The sequence below is a fragment of the Grammomys surdaster genome, unplaced genomic scaffold, assembly GCF_004785775.1.
Source record: "Grammomys surdaster isolate TR1022 unplaced genomic scaffold, NIH_TR_1.0 125834, whole genome shotgun sequence".
NCBI classification, from domain to species: domain Eukaryota; kingdom Metazoa; phylum Chordata; class Mammalia; order Rodentia; family Muridae; genus Grammomys; species Grammomys surdaster.
The window spans coordinates 2,576,834-2,601,582 of NW_021620662.1; the positions used below are offsets into that span (position 1 = coordinate 2,576,834).

At 42.6% G+C, this 24,749-nt stretch overlaps 1 protein-coding gene across 4 annotated transcripts in view; it reads left to right on the forward strand.

Moving 5' to 3' along the window:
* Positions 1-24,749, forward strand: part of Tmem131l (transmembrane 131 like) — a 133,858-nt gene that overhangs the window by 79,634 nt on the left and 29,475 nt on the right. For all 4 annotated transcript variants that reach the window (XM_028789460.1, XM_028789462.1, XM_028789461.1 and 1 more), the window contains exons 8-20: positions 9,848-9,925; positions 10,124-10,277; positions 11,723-11,781; positions 12,068-12,176; positions 13,876-13,969; positions 14,468-14,621; positions 15,042-15,212; positions 16,492-16,561; positions 17,617-17,734; positions 18,914-19,055; positions 19,953-20,062; positions 21,106-21,178; positions 23,984-24,111. In XM_028789460.1, the coding sequence (XP_028645293.1) occupies positions 9,848-9,925; positions 10,124-10,277; positions 11,723-11,781; positions 12,068-12,176; positions 13,876-13,969; positions 14,468-14,621; positions 15,042-15,212; positions 16,492-16,561; positions 17,617-17,734; positions 18,914-19,055; positions 19,953-20,062; positions 21,106-21,178; positions 23,984-24,111 (1,460 nt within the window). The remainder of the gene's footprint in view (positions 1-9,847; positions 9,926-10,123; positions 10,278-11,722; positions 11,782-12,067; positions 12,177-13,875; positions 13,970-14,467; positions 14,622-15,041; positions 15,213-16,491; positions 16,562-17,616; positions 17,735-18,913; positions 19,056-19,952; positions 20,063-21,105; positions 21,179-23,983; positions 24,112-24,749) is intronic.

The window sequence follows — 24,749 nt, forward strand, 5'->3', positions numbered from 1 at the left end:
TCATAGTAAAAAAAAAGGATTACAAAGCACGGCCATACTTGGCAAAGGTCTCCATTATTAATACCTGTTGTCTTCTATACTTTTCTAATTTGTGTGTGGATGAGGGATGGGTCTCTGACAGTGACCATATTGCTATCCTGTGTGGTGAAGAGACTTTCAGGTGTGTGATGTTTAAGACATCCCTGACAAAGAGTTAATTAGCCTTTGAGAACTGGCACAACCTTTTCTGTTGGTGCATGATGTCAAGCCTCATGCCTGCCAGGAACAGGTGCTGGAGCCCGATGGGAGGCTGTCCAAGTCATTGCTGTTGGATTGTTAACTTCATGGGTGTTGATCCTGTCAGTTCAGTATGACAGTGGGATGAGGGGAGAGGTAAAATCAGTGTGGGGAGTAGACATGAGAGAGACTTTCACTCACAGTTAGACAATGGAGAAATGGGAGAGAGCACGTTTTACTTAATAAAAAGAAAAGTGCTGCAAAACCCTATCTAGGATATGGAGGGGAAACAGTAGGAAAAGTTTAAGGGCTCCATGATAGTCCTGATCTCCTGACTGTTGTACACAGTAGGGGGAGGGCAAGGGTCCCCATAGTGGTCTTAATCTACCGACTGTCTTACATGATTAGTTGAGTGGAATGAGCAGTTTTCTGAGAGACACAGTTTAGATAAGGGATGTTTTCCTCTACTAGATCGTAAGTTGAATCAAGCTTTATGTCCTAACTAATAAGCAACATGGTCTGGCAGTATTATATGAAATAAAAATTGAATTCATTAATAGAGAAGTAAATAATCTTAAGGAATTATAAGCTATTTATGAAATTATGGCCTACAGTTTTTTTTAACTTCTTTCAAATAGTCATTGTATCAGAATATTGTAGAAAGTCTTCTGTTAGAAGACTTAAAGCTGCCTTGTTGACACTCTGTTTTCTAACAAGTTCTGAGCCTGCTGCACGTGAATAATCAGGAGTTAGAAAGCTAAGCATGGTTGGGCCAGGCGTGTTGGAAGATGCCTTTATCCCAGCACCCAGAAAGCAGAACTCTAAGTTCTGGCCAGACCCTACCTCAAAAACGGTGTGGATAGGGGGGTAGAGAGCATTTCAGCCCTACGGAGCCTGAGGTTAAGAGTTCGAGGCCAACCTGGGCTGCACAGTGAACCTCTTGTCTCAAGCAAAATCAAACAAAAACAAAAGAAGAAAGTTCAATGAATTCAAAATTAGAGAAATAAAGGAACATCTTAGCATATTTATATGACCAAGGCATGTTCTCCTTTAAAATCTGGGATGAGTTCCTATCTCTCTGTCCCCAGGATAGGACACCTGGGCCAGTGGAGGGCATTTATAGCTGAAGAAGACTCCCTCACCCCGGCACAGAGAAGAGAAAAGCTCCAGGGTCCCTCTTGCAGGACAGGATCCTGATCTGTCAGTCATAAACAGCAGCTCCTCATGGAAAGGCAGCTGGGCTGAGAAGACAGGGGAGCTGGGGAAGGGATTCTTGGAACACTCCAGGATTCATAGTCCTGGCTCAGTTGACAGACTTATGGAGCTGGAAGAAGAGAGCATCCCTGTGCCTCCACCTTCCTGTGCCTGCCCTCCAGCCCCCACACAGCCCCCACGCAGCGCCTTCCCTGTGCCTTTTGTATTTAAAAAATGCACTAGGCGTGCTGACGGTTACAATGCAAACTTAAACTCTTGTTTCCTTTGCCCTCATCCCAAGTCCTCAGCTGTGATTTCCAGGACAGCTCATGAGTTCCTCTGTAGTGGGGTCACACTGCAGCATTAAGACACTCCTCTGAAGGATGGCTTGCCCTACCCAGTGATGTGTGGTGCTAGTTAGTAAGGAGAAGAACCCCAAACCTGACTGCCTGCACAATAATCATGGTTTTGGGTGGCCTCAGCACTCAACTAACCTTCCTGTGCCTCATTCTGTCCATGAAATGGTAATAGACCTTCCTGCAGACTAGGATGCCACTGAGTAGATCAAGTTATGTAAAGAGCTTAGAACCAGTTCCTAACACACAGCTAAAACCCATTTCTCACGACTTTAAACACAGATTTTGAATATAAACCTTCTATTATGAAACTTAAGGAAAATTTTCAGATTCAGTCTTCTGGCAAGGCACGGAAGTTGAAGGCTATAGACCTGTATCAGTTTATCTTGGCCCATGAGTTCAGAGACAAAGAATTTGAAGTCCTTCCTTATTTTCTTTGTCTTGGCCAGAGAGCGTCTCCATGCCTGTGTGCAGCTGGGGAACCTTTGGCGGCTACATCCAGGAATCCCTCTCACTATACCTTGTGGGGCTTTCCCAGGGTCCCTGTGCTGACAAATGTTTCAATCCTAAGGTCCTCTTCAGCCACTCTTAGGTCTAAAGTTCTTACAACATCCCCAGAAATGTCAGAGCATCAACCTTACATGCTCTGAAATCGGAAAACGTGCTCCTCCCTGCCCTCTAGACACCCATTCTAAGCATAATTGTTCCCAGTGTTTTGCATATGTCTAAGACGGAAGGAGGATGGAGACAGCACCTTGGGTTCAGCTGGTTGTTTCAAGCCCAAGGCCTTTGCACATACTGCTTGCTGGGCAGATATGGCTGTTGCTCAAGAGGCTCATAGGGTACTGTGGGGATGAGAGGTTGAGAGTAGCCACCTATCAAGGAGCTGGCACCCGAGAGCTTGGCAGTGTCCTGCAGCCACAGCAGCTTGCTCCCTAGGCTTGCTTTCTGCTCCCCCACTTTGTGGGTCTGTTTATTTCTTGTGTCTTGTTCATGGTGCTCAGCTGAACGGTGTCCAGACTCTGCAGAGTCCCCAGGCTGAGATGTGGGGTGCATTAGCCTTCTGTCATTTCTCACTATTGACTCTGGAGGCTTCAGACCTATTTCTTCAGGAAGTTTCCCTTCTGTACTGCCTGCTTGCCCTCAGCAGATTCCCGACGGGTGCAAGGGCCCAGATGAGGGAGCCATCAGTCTTGTGCTCTGTTCCTTCTTGATAGATTGGAGCAAACTCTTTACATTGCAGGGGAAGTGCTTTGCTTCCAGTGTTTTGGCTTTGACCACACCCATTATGAACAAGGCCGTCAGTTCTTTTTCACTTAAAATAGCAGGTAAGTGTGCTTGCTGCATAAGCCCGAGGAACTGTGGTCAAATCCCCAGCATCACAAATGCTTCTAACCCTCTGCTGTACCAAGGTGGAGACAGGCAGAGCACTTGCTGGTAGCCAGCCTAGCTCCAAACACAGTGTGTGACTGTCTCAAAGGAATAAGGTGGGTGACAGGACAGGTCACTTACTGTCTGCCTCTGGCTCTCACACGTGCCCTCCTCCAACATTTAAACAAACTGAAAAGAAGAGGAAAGACTGACTTTGAGTCGTGTTTCCAGCCTGTGAACACTTGGTTTCCAACATGTAGAATCTGTGTCAAGGCAAGGCAGTGTATCCTGGTGAGCCAGTGTGGAAGGACAAAACAGCTTTTAACCTTGTGCTGGCCAGGAAGCAAAGACAGGGAGAAACAGCAGTGCCAGAAACTCCTTCACATGGGAAGGCCAAATTGCTTGCATAATGTATTTGGGTAGATCCACCTCATTATTTAAAGGTTACCTCCCTCTAGATTGCTTGCATCTGTCCGTCAAGGTTTCTAGCAAATATACTGGGGTGAGAGGAAGCAGTAAATGGCACATGTCATCATCCCCCCCACCTTTGGGGTTTGAACTAATTGTTACATTAGATGAAAAGAATTTGAAGTATTTTAGGAACAAAATATTTCCCTTAGAAACCGAAGGAGTGAGGAAGAGGAGTTTCCTCCTCATAGCCTCATAGTGGGAAAGCCTCATCCCACAAACATCTAAATTATTGGTTGTGGAATTAAACTAAGGAGGTGCGTTAATTGTGAGTGAATACATAGAAGTAAGCCACCCAGTAGTTTGCACATGTGTCCCACTCTGGCCAGAGCCAATTCAGTAACTCTCTCCTAAGGATGGAGGGCGGGTCTTATAGTAATGCAGGGGGTGCCTGGGGTTCGGTTTTGAAGTGATGCAGATTAACCCTTTTTCTTTAGAACAAAACTAATTCCAAGCAGCTCTTGTTTGTGCACGTGTTTTGTGAATGTATCTGCTAATATAAGTAAGGTTATGTGTGTGTGTGTGTGTGCGTGTGTGTGCGCGCGCGCGCGTGCGTGGCGTGTGCATGTGTTTGTTCCTCCATGGGAAGACAGAAGCTAGTGGTGTGGATTGAAACAGAATTACTGTTCAGTATCAGGGAGAAGCAGCCACCATGCTGCATGTCCTGATTATTGAGCTGAGCTGTCGTCAAATATTGAATGATGGTTATAGCATCTGAGAGTCGTGCGCAAAGGGCAGGGCCCGGGATACCTGTCTTGTTATCCAAGGCCATGGCTGCTTAGACTCCCTTGTTACAGCATTGTGTGTTTGGGCTGCCAACTAGACTATCCCAGAGCCTGTATAGAACTTGTGTTCCTACTGATAGGTATGTTGACATAAAAGATTTAGTGTCTGAGAAGAATAGGTTGTAAAGTTGTGGCTTTCCAGAACAGCTTTTATTTGAAAACCTAGTTTCAAGTGCCTTGTCCTTGTGGTCTGGGTGATTCTGTGTACTGACTCTGTCACCTGGCTGTTGTGGATGCCAGTCATCAGAATGACTTAGGGCTTTCTCACTTTGTTTCCTATTTTATTGCACAGTCTCAGAACTTCACACTTTGTTCCTAAATGTCTTAGCAAGTGGAAGGAGACATCTCAGTTCCCTACTCTCCTTTTACCACAAACCACCAGGCTCTATACAAAGGTGGCTTAATGCATTTCTGCTTTCTTGAGAAAGCTGTTATCTTGCTGCTATCTTGCTGTTATCTTGAAATGGGTTTTAAAATCTTATGTCTGTGCTGGCAAAGTTCTGGTCTTTTATGTACCTAGGAAGAGTAAGCTCAGTCTATTCTGGTTTCTTGAACAAAGTTCTAGTTGGCAAAAATAACTTCTCACACTAGCTGGCCCCAGGACCTTTGACATGTCTAAAAGGTAATAACAGTACCATATTGTTTTAAGTAAAGACTTAATATACATTATGCTCTAACTTATTAAAGTTAAATGACAAGTTTCAAACAGAGACTTGTCTGATTGGTTGGTTTTTTTCAATTGTTCAGGCACTCTGGGTTAGGAGGGAACAGTCTTCTGTTTTGCTTGCTCTTTGGGGTTCTTTCAGTGGAATTTGCAGTATTTTCATTGTTTTTCCAAATAGTTTGTATTTTGGTAATGGTTTCTCTGTTAAAGTTAACATTGCAGTAATTTTGTTCTTTTGGGAAAGAACTGTCAGCTTTTCAGTTTTCTTTTGACAAATCCACACAGGTCACACAGGCAGTATGGACATGCTCCAGCTCCCCCTTGTGGGGTTCTGAAGTACAGTCTGTCAGAAGGAAGTGGTACAGTTTGAGTCTCCCTAAATCCTAGCATATGAAGTCAGTAGTACTCTAAAGTCTGAAAAATTTTGAGCCCCAATAAACACCACAAATGGGATAGTTCAGTGTACACAATTTTTTTCACTCACAGAATTACTTTAAAAATACTGTGTAAAATTATGTCCAGGCTATATGCATAAAGTGTGTGAGACATAAGTGAATTTTGTGTTTAGACACAAGTCTCACCCTCAAAAGGGCTAATGATGTATGAGAGAGAATATACCAAAATTAAACATTTCCTTTTTTAAGCCCCTAGAATAAAAATCACTGAGTCTGTAGTGGTTTCTTTATGTTAAGCTTTTACTGAGCACACAAATCTTGCTTAATTTGGCACATTATAAAAACCATCCATGCAAAAATTTACCAAGAATAACAGAACATCAGCTTGTAAATCAGATGAGGTCAGTGTGTTCTTAATTATGTTTAAATTGTCATTCTGAACTCTTAACATTATTTATCCATTCAGAGAAAAGTTAGAGGGAAGAACACTCATTTTAGATTTTAAAACCCACTGTCCTTTATAAAAGTATACACTATCAAGAAAAATTTTTTCTCATTAAAATGAAATTTTGAAGTCAAAAGTACATGCCAAAGTATCAGGTTTTGATTTATTCTTTTGCATTATAGGTGTGGTTTCTTCCCGTTAGGCTGTTGCCTATCACAAGTTTTCCCAGTTGTGTGGTATCTGTGACTGCACACCCTCTGTCAGTTCGCCAGCCATATATCAACTGCCTAATTAGGCAGAGTGTAGAGTTGAATGCTTATGATCTACTGGAGAGGGTAGACCTGACCAAGTTGTTAAGTGCAAGTGAGGAACTTTAGAAAAAGTTAGGTAGTAGGTGTCCATGTGTAGTGATGGGTGGCTACTCAGGTATGGCTTCTCAAGTATGGCTTACGCTGAGCCGTGAAGGGTAAATTAGATAACAAGTAAGGGGTGGTGGTAGGCAGGCTAGGAAGTGGGTTCACTATACAAGAACAGCAGTTTCAAAGATGCCAACTAGAGCAGTGGAGCCAGTGTAGACAGGGGGATAAAAATAAGCAAGAGGGTATGCTCTAAATTCAAGAAAGGACTTGACACTTAGGGGAACCCTTGAAGGGTTTGAAGCAAGTCACTACATTATGGAGTTTGGGTACATATAAACTCAAAAGAACAAACTATTTTGCTTGTTTGCGAGACACAGTGTCATGATGTAGTCCAGGCTGGCCTTGAACTTGCAGTAATCTTGCCTCCATCTCCACATGGTTGGGTGGTAGGTGTTGGCCACCATGTGTGGCTTGTGAACTCACCCTTTGTGGAGAGTGGAGTGGAAAGGGTACTGGGAGGAAGTTACTGTGGCACAGAATTCTCTCTCAATTACTGTGGCTAGTGTGGTTATTTAGGCTCTGAACTGTGTGAGGCCGGCACTCAGCACTGATATGGTGCAGAGTAGACACAGTGCAGAAATGAAAGTGCCCAGCTGTGCTCCAGAAAAGCCTCGTTCACAGAAACAAGCAGAAGACTGGAGTTAGGCTGGGAATACAGTTGGCCATCCTGGACCTCCACTGTGTTAGGAATGGAGACACTTGCATGGTTTCAGGGGCTTGGAGGAGGCCAGTGTAACTCGCTGTAATGGAGCCTCAGACAGTGAAGTGAAGTGGGTTTCTCAGGTGTGAATAAGCCAGGGCTGGTAAATAGTGGAGCTAAGATGAGTAAGTTTAGGACTTCCATGTGCAGCAAGGTGTCCAGCGTGTTGGAGAGCTCCCTTGGGAGGGGGAGGAAGTGTAAGAAATACAGCACCCAGATGATCAGGAGCCAGAAGCGAGGAAACAGAGATGAAGCAGGATGTTCTGGTTCGTGTCTTTGGTGGAGGGATTTGTTCATATTCTTACTTTGAGAGGTTGTTTAGAGGTTCTATTGGGAGCATGGATACCCATGTGCTCTTGACTGAAGAGTGACTCTTCATTCTGTGGTCCATATCTTGAATAAGAAATGGTCTGTGTCTATACAATGCTGCTCTGTGTAGCGTGTGCAACTTCATGAGAAACACACATGGAGGGAGAAAGAAGACACTCCTTTGCCAGCAAGATCACAATGGCCCTTGAAGATCAATGGGGAATATGTGGCAGCCAGGCTGCTCTGGCACCCTGATAGCCAGGCTGCTCTGGCACCCTGACAGCCAGGCTGCTCTGGCACCCTGATAGCCAGGCTGCTCTGGCACCTTACAGCCAGGCTGCTGGCACCTGATAGTGTGGTTCTTCTTTAGACTGTGTTAAATGTTATTTACTAGCAGTAATTTTCTAAGTCTTTTTTTATTTCACTTATATGCTCAAAGTATCTTAAATATTTTGTACTGTACTTAAACATGTAATATAATTTATTATTTTTTCTGTACTTCAATTGGTATGAATGAGAACCAAAGTAATTCTTTTTAGTGTTGAGGGATGAATAAATGGATCCAGGTCACCAAATATCAAAAATCCTTTGCTTTACCATTGAGTTACACCCTGATCCCTAAAATGTATTCTTAGGTGATAGTCCTGTGCAAGGCTTACAGTAGCAAATCAAACTTTAGGGAAGTAATTCTACTTAACAGTGACTCTGCTAAGAATCAGGTGCTCACACATAATTTTTTTTTTATTGGATATTTTATTTACATTTCATATGTTATCCCCTTACCCCATCCCCCACCCACCCGGGAACCCCCCCATCCCCTTACCCCTCCTCCTTCTTCTCCATGGATGTAACCCCCACCTACCCCCCCACTCCCACTTCCCCACCCTCAAAATTCCCACCCCCTGGGGCGTCCATCCTTCATGAGGTCAAGGATCTCATCTTCCACCTGTGCCCAGCAGGGCCCTCCACTCTTACATATTCAGCTGAAGCCCTGGATCCCTCCATAAGTGCTCCCAGGCTGATGGTTAGGACCCTGGGAGCTGTGGTTGGTTGGTATTCTTGCTCTCCTCATGGTGCCACAATCCCTTTCAGCTCCTTCAGTCCTCATTCTAACTCCTCCATTGAGAACCTCATGATCAGTTCAATGGCTAGTTGTGAGCATCTGCCTCTGAATATGTCAGACTCTTGAAGGCCTCTGAGGAGACATCCATATCAGGCCCTTATCGGCATGCACTTCCTGACTTCCACATCAGCATCTACCTTTGGTGACTGCACATGGGATGGATACTCAGGTGGAAAGGTCTTCAAATGGCCCCTCCTTCAGTTTCTGTCCCTCACTTTGTCTCCATATTTGCTCCCTTGAGTATTTTGTTGCTCCTTCTAAGAAGAACTGAATCACCCCCACTTGGTCTTCACACATAATTAAGCAAGCCTTCTCTTTCCTGAGCTTTCCCAATGCTCAGACTCTGGCTCCTGGGCTGAATATGTTTCTTTTATAATGACTGTGACAGAGACCTTGTGGAAGAGAATATGTCAAAGGCCATGTTCCTGATATTGCATGTTATGCTAACTTTGCTTCCTCCTCTTGTATCTGCAGCCCCACCCCAACCTGAACAGTGGTGTCCCTCCTTTATTGGGTTGTTCTCTTCTTCTTCAAGTTCTATCAAAGATGGCTGAGATCTTTGACCTAACAGAGTCCTGTATTCTTTCCTTATACTTCTATCTTCCATTCATAGCTCTGTTGTGTGTTAAAAATGGCAAAGTTGACATTTGGACTTTTGTTTTTGAAGTTTCTGTCAGAGTCCAGGGTCATGTCTTCTATTGGTCATTGAATTGAAAGAAGGCACACATTAAAAAGCAAAACAAGCAAACAGTCCAGAAACTTGATTGTGTATAATAGTGCATACGTGTAATCTTAGCATTTAGGCCGATGAGGCAGGGAGATCTTATGATTATGAACAATCAGGGCTATACTGTGAGACCTGGTTTCACAACCAAACAAGCATGGATCTGGAGAGATGGCTTGATGGTTAAGAACACTTGTTGCTCTTGCAGAGAACCTCATTTTGGTTCCCAGCACTCTATATGGAGGCCCACAGTGGCCTATAATTCCAGCTCCAAAGAATCAATTGCCCTCTTCTGGTCTCCTCAGATGCCAACACACAGACACAAGCATATGTCTTTAAAATAAGCAAAAAACAGTAAGAGTTTATTAGTAGGTAACCCCACTTTAAAACAAAAGTGTAGTTCTTTGTCTTAACCAAATACTAAACACACGCAAGGCAGTACACATGGGACATATGTATATTTGGGGACACACATACTTGCTTCTTGCCTTACTAAGAATTTTCATTGATTGCTTACTTTAGAGTGTAAGCTTGCTGATAGTAGAATGTGTTTTCAGTACAGCACATCATGTAAGTAGCATGAGCAGCTGCTTGGAGCTCGCTGAGTGAATGACTTACTGTTAGGACTGGATCCTGCTTGTAGCCTCCACCTTAAGTTCTTTTCCTTCTTTTTTTTAGGCAGAAACCACTAATACCAGCCTCCTGCGGGTGCAACTAGAATGCAGTTTACATAATAAAGTGTGTCAACAATTAAAGGTATAACAGTATTTAGCAGATCTCTGTTTTCTTTCCAGCCTCTTAAAAATCAAAATCAAAACCATAGTGTATTTTCACCCTAAGCAGGCTCTTGTCTTAATTGTTTCTCTTTTTCAAAAATATGCAGTCTCAGAGTTCAGATGACTTTTTTGTTTCACTTTTGAGTTTTTCTTCTTTCCCCATGCCCTCCCATCTCAGAGCTGCTATCTGGGATCTGATGACGTGTTACACTTGGAGATGAACATCATTGTAGCAGTGGAAAACTCCTCCAGGCAACCTGAAGAGAACACTCAAGCCCTGTTAGATCATCTCTCTATTGTTTATGTAGCTACTGATGAATCTGAGACCTCAGGTGAGCTAGGGGCTTTTCAGTTCCTGTTGTAGGACTAGCTCAGTTGAGTCTGCACGAGGTCCTGGCTCATCTCTAAAAACTTGGAGCTTCAAACCTTCTTGCAGCATGGCTAGGTTTCCCTGAGTCATTATTCGGTTCTATCAAAGACTAGAGACAGCCTCTGTTTGGGGTAGATTGTAGCAGGCACTGCTTCTCAGTCTGCCGCTACTCTGCCTGCACCACTTCAGGGAGGTTAAATAATCACAGAAAGCTTTTGAGTCTCCTTGGGAATAATTTTTCTTGGCATTTTGCAGATAGTAAGTAAATGAAATGGACATGGCTACCTAAAATAAATGTTCATGAAGGGTTTGAAGTCCCAAGTCTTGCTCCAGAGTTACTGAGTTTCAGAAGCTCAGTTGACCAGATCATGCTGTTTCATATTCTTAGAGTAGCCAATAGCTGATTGTTTCTGGATGTTTGACAACTTGGAGGAGAATTGTTTGGAAATGTGTATCCTGCTTACTAGAAATAGCCTATTTTGGCAGTCCAGCTTTTGAAGAACACTTGCAGGAGATACATACTATCTGATGTATGAAATACAGAATACAGAATTTGCTGTTATAATAGCTGTATTCACATGTGAGCATATATTTATTACTCATTCAAAGAAATAACACATGATACAGTAAAGCATAGTTACTTATTGGCAGTCAGCAGTGTCATGTGTGCAGTGCCCTCTCCTTCCTTCCCTCAATCTCATGCTGGGGACTGGACCTATGGCTTCCCACGTGCATCACTGTGCTCTACAGTTTTAATTGTTGAGCAAACATCAATTACCTTCCAGCTTTTACAATTGGATGTAGCAATGGCCGGAACTCTCCTGCCCTCTGGTTTATAGTTTGTTAGTTTTTAATGATCAGGTGGGTACACAGGCTGAGAGGACCACTGTCCCTGGAGAGCACATTAGATGATGGATAAAGGGGAGCCTGCTTTCCTCCAAGATGCTAGAGTTTCATTCCTCCCAAGTGTGTTGCTTTAAGTAAGGAAACACAAGGCTTTCCAAAACTGTCTCGTTGGTTACTGTTGTTCAAAGAGAGCATAGTATGTCAGTTTCTGTTCTGCATCTTCTTCAGCATGTGAAAATCTACATGTTCAGGATATATATATATACATACACACACATATATATACATATACACATACACATACACATATATATATGCGCACACATACACACACAATCTTCCTGAGACTTACAGACCCATCCCAAGTACATAAAGCTCTGTCTTTGATCCCCAGCATTGAACTCATCCATGGATGCATCCAAGAAGGTGCCAAAGAAAGTCTATCTTCCATTCAGGTTCAGTGTTGTAGAGATGTTTCCCGATTTTAGAAATGTATGCTGTGTATAATTGTGGAGCTTCTATGGCTTTTTTAAACCTCATTGCTCTGATTCTTTTGGACAGATGAATCTGCAGTAAATATGTATGTACTACACTCAGGAAACAGCCTTATTTGGATACAGGTAATTGCTGAGTTGTACCTAAAGTAATTTAAAATTACAAATGTGCATTTTGCTGCAGGTCCTTAGGGGTTCCCAGGAGCAGAGACCTTTATGTCTATTTCCTTTTGCTGTCATTTAAATCCAGTGTCTCTTGATTTAGCACCCTGTTTGTGGGAAGGTTGTCAGCACCCCTTTCTGCTGTTGCAGACATGGCTGCTGAGCAGTTGCTGCGAATTTTGCTCAGTGTTGTTTTCTGATGTTCTCCTGGTTGAGAGGAATAACTTGGATTTATTGCTTGTTGTTGCAGGATATACATCATTTCTCACAGCAAAATGTCCTGTCTCTGCAGTTTGAGCCAGTATTGCTATCTACTTCTTCAACAAACTTCACAAAAATTGCCTCATTTACTTGCAAAGGTACTCAGTTAAGAGCTAGGATGCTCCTGTGCTCTGCTGTTGTAGTTGGTAGTTTCATTCAGTGTAGGTAGGCCCAGCTACAGGCAGCACAGTTTCATTCAGTGTAGGTCCAGCTACAGGTGAGGCACAGTTTCAAGAGGTTGAATAGGTTTTATTCCTGTAAACCAAAGCCATTAGTATGATCTAAAGCTGCTGAGGATGCCACCTGTGTTTTGCCATGCCTATAGGATTTTGAGTTTCAAGCTTTACATGGTAGTGATATGTAGTTCAGTATGTGTATTCTGTTGCTTTCCTAGGGAGCAGAGTCACAGGGCCCCTATTCAGTTTACTTGATAGAATGTGATGGTGAATGTCCATAGTGAGTTTAAATTCAGTCCTGTGTTTAGATTCTTACAGTGTTCTTTAAAAAGAATTCCCATGGATCCAAATTGTAGGGAAACATATCCAAACTCATTTGTATTTAAAGAATTTCAATTTAAAGCAACAAGAGAGATATAATTTATTACAGATATAGAGAGATATAATTTATTACAGATCAATAAGAATTTTTAAAAGGCATTAGTATTCTGTTTTTAATAATGAAGGAAAAAAATGTGTGTGTTTTAGCTGAGAACTGATGTAGGCTGTTGAGATGGAAACTGATTAATCTTGATGAAAATTTTACATGCTTCAGTTCTTACTTCCGTTTAGCAGTATACCCTACAGACATTTGTGTTTTCAAATCTGTCCCTATGCCGGGCATGATGGCATGTACCTGTGGTTAGTTACTGTGGTAGTGGAGACAGGAAGATCATTTGAATCCAAGGAATTGGAGGCCAGCTGTGGTACCTCCTTCTTAAAGAAACCAAAGCCTATAAGCAGAAACAAGCTTTGACAGCAGAGTAACCTAAGAGCACAGTGACAGGTGCTGGTTCAGCTGAGTCCCTGTATATGTGTACCATGCAACCACTAGGAGACGTCCAGATGCACAACTGCAGGCAGAATGTGGACATTAGGTGTTTAAAGAGCTCTGAGTGTCCCTGAGCATGCATCATGTTCTTGCAAGAATATTCAAGACAGCACTGGGTTAGCTGTCTGAGATAACTGAGAAGTGGGCTGAAGGTTTACTCTACTTTGATGGGGTTTTGTTAACGTTTGAATTTGGTTTGGAACCACATGTGCTTTAAGTAGAAGCAGTTTGAGTGTGTGAGTTAAGAATTCAGCAGCAGTGATTTGATACCATGATCTGGATCAAAAGCACCCTGGAAATGGTGTTTCTGTTAGCATGCTTCTGCACCGTTCCCCAGGACATTCCCCTGGGCTATTTGGATCTCAGTCTCTCCCAGTCCTCCCCAGACTCTTCTGTACTCCGCCCAGTTAGCTGCCTTCTCTCTGCTGAGCTAAGGACCTCCCTCATCTATGGCAAAGTCAGATCTTTGTAAAGAAGAAGCTTCAAAGTACTGACTCCAATTTTTTTCCCTGAAGGAATTGAGAGTCTGGTTAAAAAGAAGGGAGAGAAGGGTGTAGATACTATAATTCCAGATGACTCTTAACAGCAAGGAAGAAAACTAGGAACAAAGAGAAGCTATGTTTCCTTCTTTCTGTACTATCTTAATGGAGACAGCAAAGGCAATTAAAATGGGTAAACAAAGTCTCATTTTTGTTCAGTTTTAATGAAAAGAAAGATGCTGATTTCACATTTATTTCTTTGTACCCACAGCAGGTACTTCGTGTGACAGTGGAATTGTGGGTTTGAGGAAAAGGAAAGATACCCCAGCAATGAAAGCATGCCTCTCCTCTCCTGTGGTTCAGGGGTAGGTGCACTCTGCCTTTTCCTGAAGTCCAGTTGTCAGATTGCTCTTATAGTTTTCTTTGTTTGTTTTTATTTTATCATCATCTAGCAATGCTTTAAAAATATGACTGTTGTTACTGCATGACTTTCTGGACTGACATCTGCTTACGTTAGCATATTTAGCATGGATGGCTTTTGTATTTGTAACAAAATGGAGAAGAGCAGCTAAATGATTCATTAGGGGTGGGAGGCTAGGTTTGAACCAGGTAATCAGAAGAAGTTGCTCCTGTGGTATTTCCTGAGTTGTATTTGGATCCTAGTTTTGCCCTGGTCATTGTCAGGTCACCTCAGCCTCACCTACATTGCTCTGTGGACGAGCTAGGAGGCTGAGGGAGATGCTGTTGATCGTCATTTCCCACAAGGATGTGTTCTGCGCTCATTTCCTCACTTGGAGGCTCCACAGAGGACAGACAGCTGTGCTGCATGCAGGGCTGCTCACGTGCATGCTTTTTCTTCACAGGTATTTCAAAGTAGATGCCTCTACAGCCCAGTTTCATATAGAGAGTCACGAGACTGCAACAGGAGTGTGGTCAATATGGTACCGCAGCCATTTTGACCAGAACATTGTCTTAGAAGAAGTGTTTGTTTCCAAGGAGACCAAGCACATTTTAAAGGTACACACAGTCCCTTTTCTTCAACTTTCAGCCTAGTTTAATCTTTGTTTAATATCATGCTATGAAACCAGTATCTGTAACACCTAACTCTGGTTTTAAAATTTTAAAGCAAATATAGTTTCTTTTTAACATTTCAAAGTTGCTTATAGGAGTTCAGTTGTGGCTATCTGTATTTTCCCTCTTTCAGAATAAGCAGTGTTTATGATTAAAATATGTGGTTTGACAAAGTACTTTAAGATTTCTGCAGTGACATTTAAAATACCATCTATTGAAAAATAAACTTTGTGTAAAATTATAAATATTTGATCTGTAACAAATGGAATAAATCTCTAATTTCTAGACTATAAATTTAGCATTATACTATAGTGATTTTAGTCATAACGAGTGCTAGAAAATAACTTCTGTTTCTTTTCCTTTTAGGTTCTGAGTTTCCGTGGCCCTTTATTTCTACCCCCAGGCTGTTGGAATATATTTTCTCTGAAACTTGCTGTTAAAGGCATTGCTCTAAACCTGTTCACCAATGTATTTCTGACTACAAACACAGGTGCCGTTTTTGCAATACCTCTGCAGATTTTCTCGGCCCCAACCAAGGTATCGTGCCCAGTGCCATGTGCCATATGCTGTAGTGTCATTTAGCAGTCAGAGTTGCCTTGTGCCCCTGTGCTAAAAAATATGAGACATCACCAAGCCAGTCTTAGATGGCAGGTTTGCTTAGATGTGAAATCTTGACTTAGAAAGTTATTTCTCAGGAAGTAGTGATTATTTAATAAGTTATCATCAGAAGATTGGTCAGTTTTACTTGTCTCTGTGCTGCTGAGGAGCAAACACAGGGTCCTGTACTTGTTAGGCTCCTGTCTCCCATTCCCCAAAGCTGGGAAATATTGTTTGCTTACCTTAGAAAGCACGGTTGGACTTGTTATACATGTTTGTAGGGACTTCAGTTTAAATCAGTTTATTCATTTTTAAATTGATTTAAGTGGTTCTTAGTTGTTCAGTCTGAAGCCTAAAAGGGAATTCTTCCTAAAATCTGGGCAAATTGTGTTCAACTTAGATTATTTTAAGCATGTCTCATTTTTTCTTAATGTTTATTTTCATTTAGTTATTGCTTCCTTTGAGCCAAGCTATTCTGTATAACACTGAGTTCTGCTTTTTCACAATGAGACATTCATGCAATCATCTTTATGGTTTTTTTTCTCACTTATTAGTGTTGATGTTTCATAGTTAGAAATGCCTCACCCTTAGCTGAAGGTGTGAAGGTAGGACTTTACACACCCAACTCAGTAAGAGTGGGAGGTACATTCATTTAGTCATATTTTGAGCAGGAGGGATTTCTCAGAAAATACCCATTTCCAATCAAGCGATGCATGTAAAAACCGAGACTATAGAGATGAGGGAGGAGGCAGGCTTCAGGAGCATATGGAAGGAGGGCGTGAACAGTCCCCAGACCTGGAGGACATGTAGCTGCAGGCTAGCAGAGACTGGCATGCTCTGTCTTGAGGATTAGAGTAGAGTTAAAGACAAACAGAACCCAAAACCACCAGAAATGTTTGGCGTCAATTCATACGGTAGCTTGGTGTCTTATGGGTCTACCAGTTGTACTTCTAGTCATTGATGGTTGTACAGAAGCCACTGTAAGTTGTTATTGTAGTCATTGATGATTGTCCAGAGGTCATGGTAGTGACCCTGTGAGGCTCAGCCCAGACACCTCTGAGCTGACAAAGGAACAAAGAAATGCTTCTTAGTTGTCTGGCTTCTGGTTAAAGGGGAGTCGACTGAGATAGAGGCCAATGTCTGCTTTGTATTTTAGTGTTTAGGATTTTTATGCTGAGTGTTGTGTTTTAAGTTATTTATATATTACTTTTCAATCTAGGAAGGGAGTCTGGGTTTTGAAGTGCTAGCACATTGTGGCATGCATTATTTCATGGGAAAATCAAAAACAGGTAAGTGGTTTGCTTTAGGGTTTCTGTAGCACTGCAGTTTGGGGGGAATGGAAAGCAGTGATAGAAATTAGCATTTGGAGATGGAATTAATTAATAGTTAATTCTGTTAAAGCGATCACATCATGCTAGATGCCGAGAGAACATGATCATTGACAGACAGAATGACCTAAATTGTTGGTAACCCCCAGACTCAGCTGGGGTCCTTGGAGAAATAAGCATGCCCTCTTTTTCTTAATGTAGCTTGTGCTTTTGTGAGAGATAACAAAATAATATTGTTTGATCGTAACAGCCTTATTACCAGGAAAAACTGGGAAGCTGGGATTCTTATTAGTCACTGGGAATTCCATCTGTAGTCTTGGGTTATAGGGCTCTATGCATCAGCAGGTGCTGAGTATGGCGTGAGACCGAAGGCCTGGATAGTGAGTTGGAAGTTGTTCCTGGGTTTTGGTTTATTTTTGTTTTTGTATTTTGACTTACTGAGATTTCTGATGTAAGGAGAGTTTTATAGTACAGACTTACCTTTGGGAGAACCTCCTTTTTCTCCCGAGCACCCCAGTTAGTGGAGACAGGCAGATGTGTGGAGGTGAAGTAGTCATAGACCAGTTGGTGAACATGCGTTGTAGAGGATCAACCCCCTGGCCTGTGCCTGCTTCTGAAAACCACTGTTTGTCCCTCCACATCTCCAACCTACATAGTACCCTGAAAGATGCAGCTGGCAAACAGTGTTTCCATGGATGCAGCTGTGTACTTTAGACCCAGGCTGTTGAAAATGCTGCACACATAGTTTTGACTTGTCTCAGGCTTTATCATGAGCCATGTGTCTTTTATGTTACTGCCTTCACATGATTCGCTTTAGTTTTGTTTTGTTTTTTTACATGTTTGTTTAATTTGATGTTATCATGTGCCATTTAGTTATCAGGGCTTTTGGGGGGAAGCAACAGACGTTATCCTGTCCACTGTCTTTGTAGTTGTGAAGTTTGGTCAGCCCTTGGCATTACTTACTAACTTAAATTGTACTTTGTAAAGCTAAGTTTTGAATTTGATCTAACTTTTAGAAACTCCTAATTGGGAAAGAAGCCTTTCTCTGGATCGGTCTACCTGGGATGTGGATTCCGAACTTGCAAATAAGCTGTATGAAAGATGGAAGAAATATAAAAATGGTGATGCTTGCAGGTGCGTTCTGGTCAGCAGGGGGCAGTAGCCACTCCATAGTCCAGTATACTCTGGCCTGTTAGTGACTGGACAGGCTGGCAAGCCCTGGAAGCTGTGGCAGGGCAGTGCAGTGGATCTTCCTCAGCTGTCCCTCATCTGAAGTTGCTCATCAGCTGTTAAAATTGCACAGTTTTCTGTATTACTTCTGTGTTTATGCATTTGCACATGTTCACTGACTTTTTTTTTCTGAGTTGTTTGAAAATAAGCAGTGAATGTCATCAATGAGCCTCAGTTCTGTATTGGGAAAGTCTGTCTAGACATCACACTGAGGCTCTCGATACTTCATTAGAAGAGGACTGAAGAGTATTCTTTCATTTGTAACGTCACTACTGCAATCAGCAGTTGGACAATCATATACCATATATAGTTCATACTAAAAGTCCCCTGTTGGCCTCTAATACCTGTTGCAGGTCCCTAGCTCCTCTTTTTCTTATTTTAATTCAGGATTATTCACTCTCTTATTTTGTTTCTGTAGCCTATAGCCATGTGTCCTCGTTCTTATCATGTTGACAAACTTTTGAGTCTAGGCCTGTTGTCTTAGAAAATCCCACACTGGCAGTATCCTCTGTCTGTCTCTTCCTTTTCCCTTGAGACAGTCTCTCACTGAACTTGGAGCTCATCAGGTTTTGGTATTCAGAGTCCCAGGTGTGCTTGCGTCATGCCCAGCAGCTTTGTGGCTGCCAAGAATCCAAAGTCAGTTCCTCGCACTCAGCGTGCACTCTTACCGAGCCTGCTCCCCTGCCCCATAATTATTCGTTTTGATGATGAATTCCAAGTTCACTGTAACCGTCCTTCAGGGTAGCTTGTGTGTCTCTTTGATGTGGTGCCAGAATAGCAGTCATTCTCTGACTTGCTTTCCAGTAAAACAGGTTTTTCTGTTTGAGTGTGTGTGCTTATGTGCTTGTGTATGTGTTTAATGTCAGACACTGAACCTTGGGTGCTGATACGCTTAGCTCAGGATGACATCACCAGACCTCTAGGATCAATTGTATACTGTCTTTCCAAATTCTGCCAAAAGCAACTTCCCAAGAGTTCTGTTCCTTTTAGGGGTATTTAGCATTTCCTTCTTTTCCTCCTAAATGTCGAAGTTGTTTTTTCATAAGCACTTATTATTTTCTTTTTTCTTTGTCAATTACACAGAAGAAATGTTTTGGGGATGGCTCAGTTTGCATTTCCAAAGAAATCCAAGGAAACAGAGCCATTTGTCTCCTTTTTGCCTCGTGTGGTCCTGGAACCCGGCCTTGTGTTGAACTTCAGTGCCACCGCCCTCAAGAACAGCGTGGTAAGGATAGTGTGGCTCCAGCTCCTTTGTCAGTGACACCAAGCCTGCAGCTTTCAGGTCTTTATACCTGAGGTTTGTTTTAGAAGAAATTAATTGAAATTCACACATGAACACCATTAGGACACTGAGTAGGCATGTCACAGGGACAAGAAGAGGAACTAAGTTCACGGCCCTTGAAGAAAGACGTGAATTGGATATAAACTTCATAAGACAGTGTTTGAGATGAACGAGTATTCAACAGCTGGCAGTAGAGAGACTCTTGGTCCACACCAGCGGAAATAGGTTTCTGTGTCATTGAAGGAAATCTAGAAGGAGCCAGGCTGCTCTGTGATGCCACCTTGCTTGCTGTTGACTCATCTTCAGTGTGTTAGCTTTCTCCCTCATGGGCTTCTCTAACCCAGTCCAGATGACAGGAAGAGGCAAGGAGAACACACTAAGGACAGTGCATACTTAGTCACAGTGCATGCCGCCCTTGTGCTCACTGAGGCTCCTTCGCTGCTGTTTTGGCTTTACTTTTAAGTTCAAGAAGAAATCTCTAACTTCCTCTTACAGGATTCATTACTTCTTTATGTTTATTTATTTAACTGTGCATCCATGAGTGTCCAGTGGACATCAGAGGACTACTGTCAGGAGTGAATTCTGTCTTTTCACCATGTGGGTTCTAGGTATTGAGCTCACTCTATGAGGCTTGGTGACAAGCATCTTTGTCCCAAGAGTCCTCAGTGTTCAATATGCTGCATTTTGCTGGCCATTCCTCCTCTCTTCTGACAAATGTGTGGCTTGGTGAACCACATTGGGCTGTCCCTCCTCTAAACTAACTGTATGCTCTTTTAGCAGGGATATTTTAAGAGACTACTATGTTCTTTGCCATGTTAACCCTCCTCTCCTCAAATCTAGGTGAAGTACTTTGTGGTGAGGAACCCGTCTCCTCAGCCTGTCTCCCTGCAGTTGCTGCCTCTCTCCCTGTACCCGAGACCTGAAGCCGCTGTGCGCCTGCTGCACAAATGGTAGGAAGGTCCCTGTGCAGGCCTTTGGGGATCACTGCTAAGACTCAGTACCTCCCATGCTTTGTGTGGTGGCACAGTGTGAGCCCATCAACCTATGTACCTGGGAGCCTAGTCCCTTGAGGCATGTGGCTTGATGGAAATCTTGGCACCTTTGTGTGGCACCTTCATTGTCACTGTGCCTGGTCTATCATCCAATGGAACATTCTCTTCTTGAACTAAAGAAACTATCACAAATTTTCATATATACTTCTAAAATTGAGAATCTTTTAAATTAAGATGATCTTTGGAAGCACAGGAAGTGAGTTTAAAGACAGGTACTGGAGTGCCTGCCTGAAGTCTACTACTTAAGAGGCTGAGTTTGAGACTAGCTTGGACAACAGATTGGTATACCCTATCTCAAGACAGAGGAATGAGTTGAATATAGCAGAAAACAGGGTGAGATGGAGAAGCATGAACTCTGCCTTCAACACCTCACCAGAATGGAGTTGTAGGTGTATTTGGGGTGTTCCTCCTCTTGGTCAGGAAAATGGGTGACAAACTTGATCTTGGGATTTCCCAGCTTTTGCCCTGTTGACACTTCATCACAGATGCTGCCATTTAGAGGAAGCAGGGACCAAACAGTACTAGAGGGCCTTCAATACTTTCGCTGGTTTCTGCTCACTTGGGGCCAGCAAGACTTACCCAGCCATGTCAACCAATGTGTCCAGATACTGCCAGTTCTCATGGGCATAAATCTGCCATTGGTCAAGAGCAACTTATTCTCGTAGTAAGCCAAATGGATGCAACAGTGTTGTTTTCTATGCAGATCTCTGTTGCTGTGGGGTTTTGTTTTGTTTTGTTTTTGTTCCGGGCTGCCTATGTCATTTATTGAGCAATACTTAGCTAGCTAGCACTTACAGCTGCAGGTAGGTATGGAGAAGACTGAGGTAGATTGTCTGTAGGATGAGGTCAAGTGTAGGAATAAGTGTGTGAGTTCATATGTGTTGTTCTGTTGCTGATCTCAATGCTGGTTTGAACACTGGAGTTTTTGGTTTTGTTTGTAGGTTTGGCACGGATATGCAGATGGTTAATCTCTCAACTGGTGAATTCCAGCTCACCAAAACTTGCCCTTACCAGGTAGGAGGATATTTTCAGACATTGAAAACACTGCCTTGCTAGCTGCAGAAACAGTTGGCCTTAGCACCTTGTGTTCTGGTGTCTATATGTTCTATCTAGGTCAGCCCTTGTTTTCTGGGCATGAAGCATATGTAGTAGGGTTTGTTTGTTTTTTAATTACATAGTGGTATGGGATTAGTTTAGCCTGTGCATCATTTTGATGTAATGGATTAGATTCATGCACAAGAAGAAATGCCAACTGAATCACAACTGTGTCAAAACAAAATACAACTAGCGATCTAAGAATTAAGTTATAAATCTCTTAGAATCCCTTGGTCTCTTCACGGTCCTTTTTAGTGCATTGTAAGGAAAAAGGAGATACATTTTAAAAATGTTCTTAGCGTCCACCCAGTGTGGTAGTATACACCTTTAATCCCAGCACTTGGAAGGCAGATCTCTGCAAGTTCAAGGCCTGCCTAGTCTACATATTGAGTTCTAGGACAACTAGGGTTATATTGAGAGAGATCTTGTCTGAAAAAAGCAAGCAAGCAAACAAAAAGTCTTAATGATTGGAATAATCACCAGATTCCCGTGATACTCAGGTCCTTCATTTTAAATATTTCTTTAAAATTCCTAGGGTCTCTAGGTAGTCATGATGCCTTTTCTGAACACTAGGAGCAGGAATCCAAATCTCATATGATGAGGTCATTGTGTGCCAGTGGCCGTAGCAACTTCATTTCTTAGTCTCCATTCAGTAGTAGAGTGTGTGTGTGTTGTGTGTTCAGAACCAAAGTTAAGCCAACTGTGAGAAGAATGTACACAACCATACACAACCACTCGAATCCCTCTGAAACTACACTTGATACAGCATAGCGGGAAGAGCGGGAGAGAGGCAGCAGACAGCCTGGATGGTTCAACTGGAACGACTCAGAGGAGGCCTTAAATACACTTGCAGTAGAGACTCATTGACAGTAGTGAACAAATGGTCTCTTAGCACTGGAGGGGCAGAGCCCTGTACCAAGGTGCAGGGGCCCTTGTTCTCCATGGCTCCTCTGCTTCTCCTTTCCAGGGAGCGTCCAGGGTGATGGAGATAATTAGTTTAGAATACTGAGAAATGCTTTGCCTACTTTTAGTAGGTCATTTGTAATTTGAAATTGAAAAAATTGTTATTTATTTTATGTCTTAATTATTTTGTCCAGATTTGACCAAATTGAATATCTCATCTAGATAATGGTTGTATTGGCTACTAGAGGTTATTTTTTTCCCCTAAGAAATAACACCTTTGTGATGGGGGAATAATCTCTGTTAACTTACTGCATTAACACGCCCCTCCCCCCAAAGCCGAAATTTTACCTGGAAATTGTTAAAACTTTTTCATGAGTCTGGAGAGATGACTTAATTGAGAGCACTTGCTCCCTCTTGCAGAGAGCCCAGGCTTAGTTCCTAGTAGCTCCATGGTGCCTCACACTGCCTATAACTGCAGTCCAAGGAGAGTCGATGGCTTCACCTCATTTCCATAGGTGCTTGAACATAAGCGATGCATGTACATATAAGAGGACAAGCATATATGCACATAAATAAAAAATAATATTTTAAAAAGCTTAAAACTTTTTATATTAAAAAGGGGGCCTTTGACATTGTAGTTTTGTTGACTTGCTTAATGGTGTGTATTGTCTTCTGATAAGAGACGTGGAGCTGGCTAGCGCAGGCTCGACTCCGTCCACCTCTGTGATCTGTTAAGATACGTGGAGCTGGCTAGTGCAGGCTCGACTCCGTCCACCTCTGTGATTTGTTAAGATACGTGGAGCTGGCTAGTGCAGGCTCGACTCCATCCACCTTTGTGATTTGGGGCAGCTGTTTCATCCCATCTTTGACTTCATAACAAAATCTGACTATTCAATAAGGTTTATAAACTAGAATGCCTGGTGTTTTATGTGGGTTAAATAACCCAGTGCCTGGCATAGAGGAACATTTAACAGACTGTTGCTGCTGCTGCTGACATTATTACAGTTTTAATACAGAAGATTGGCAGTGTGTTGGCTCACTGTTTATATTTATGAAGCAAGGTTTTGTCTTTCAGGGTTTATAATCTTAATGAGTGGACCCAGGTTCATCACCATTTGTTTTCCCAGGTAGTGCAGGGAATGAAGGATAGAGCCACAGAGAGAATGTTACCATGTAGACTATGTATTAGACCTGTCAGAACCCACTGTTCATCAGCTGGACAAAGCAGCAGAAAAGTTTCATAAAACAGTCTTGCCTATAAGTGCTAAGACAACGGTATTGATTCAGCGGAACACTGAGGGTAAAGGCAAATGTGAATAAAAAGTGGTCTCTCTGCTAACTAGAGTCTAGTTTCTATAGATGGTTTCTATAAAACATAAATTCACTAGTAAAGACAATCTAGCTTGTCTGATGTGGGTGGGTGGGTTCAATTGCTATAGAGTTAAGCAGAGAAAGTCTGTTTTCTGATTACTGTTACATAGTAGAGGCATTTGGTATACAAGGCTTCTAACTCAAACTTCAGTCTAAGCCAGGAGGCAAATCCACTTTGCAATATCCTGCTAGATTGTCCTGCAATTACCAAAGTTTCTCAAGTAAGGTGTAGGAGCATTTGTCAGCTTTCACGCTTCAGAACGGGTAGAGCTCAGTGCATGACCCTTGTCTACATAGCATGTAGAAGGCCTTGAATTCCATCTCCAGCACAAGTACAAGCAGCGGAAAGAAAATCGGTCGGTGAGGCTGGATGCAGTCAAGCTCCTAACGGGTGTGCTTAGTGAAACCCACTCTGCAGCTTTGAACTTAACGGTGTCCTCTGATCTGCAGGGCGAACCTTCTGAGGAGTCCAGTTTTGGCGCTCTTCAGGTGCACTTGCAGCCTTTGGAAACAAGAAGGGTTGGTGTTGTGTTCACACCAGCAGACTATGGGAAAGTCAGCTCCCTCATCCTGATCAGGTAGGTTTCTCTCTCTCTTTCTCACTGAGTGTTGACACTTCTCAGAGTGTAGTGATGGGGTTGTGTGCTAGGTTAGGGTTAGAAGTGGGGGCTGAAGAGAGGGGCTCTCGCTTAATCCCAGATTTTAGTTATGTCCCTCCCCTAGTAAGCTAGTGTCTCCAGAAGGGAACATATTTCACTCAGCCCCAGTCAGATATATTCCCAAAAGGCAGAACAGTCCCACCCACAGGCGCACACACATTTGCTTCTTTGTCTTTAGCAATAAAGATAATTGCAACACTTCTGTAGACTCTTCCAGGAGTAGATTTGGACCGCCCACCTCTAGGCTCTGAAGCCCCAAGGACAGTGGAAAAAGTGCCTCACTGGGCGGGCCTGCTGGCTCATTTCTTTTTTTCTTGGCTGACAGTTACTTCTTGCTGCCTTAAGCAGGACAACAGCGTTTCATTCTTTACTTTTCCATCCTGGGTAGTCTTTATGAGAGTCTTCTTGCAAAGGTTACAATATAGGACCAGGATTGAAGCTCTCTGCAGTGGTGAGCCTAATGCAAATGCAACTTGGATAAGTAACACTTTACTTTTCAATGACTTTTCTAGGATCAGACCAATTGCACAAAGTTTACTGGAGACTTTAATATACTA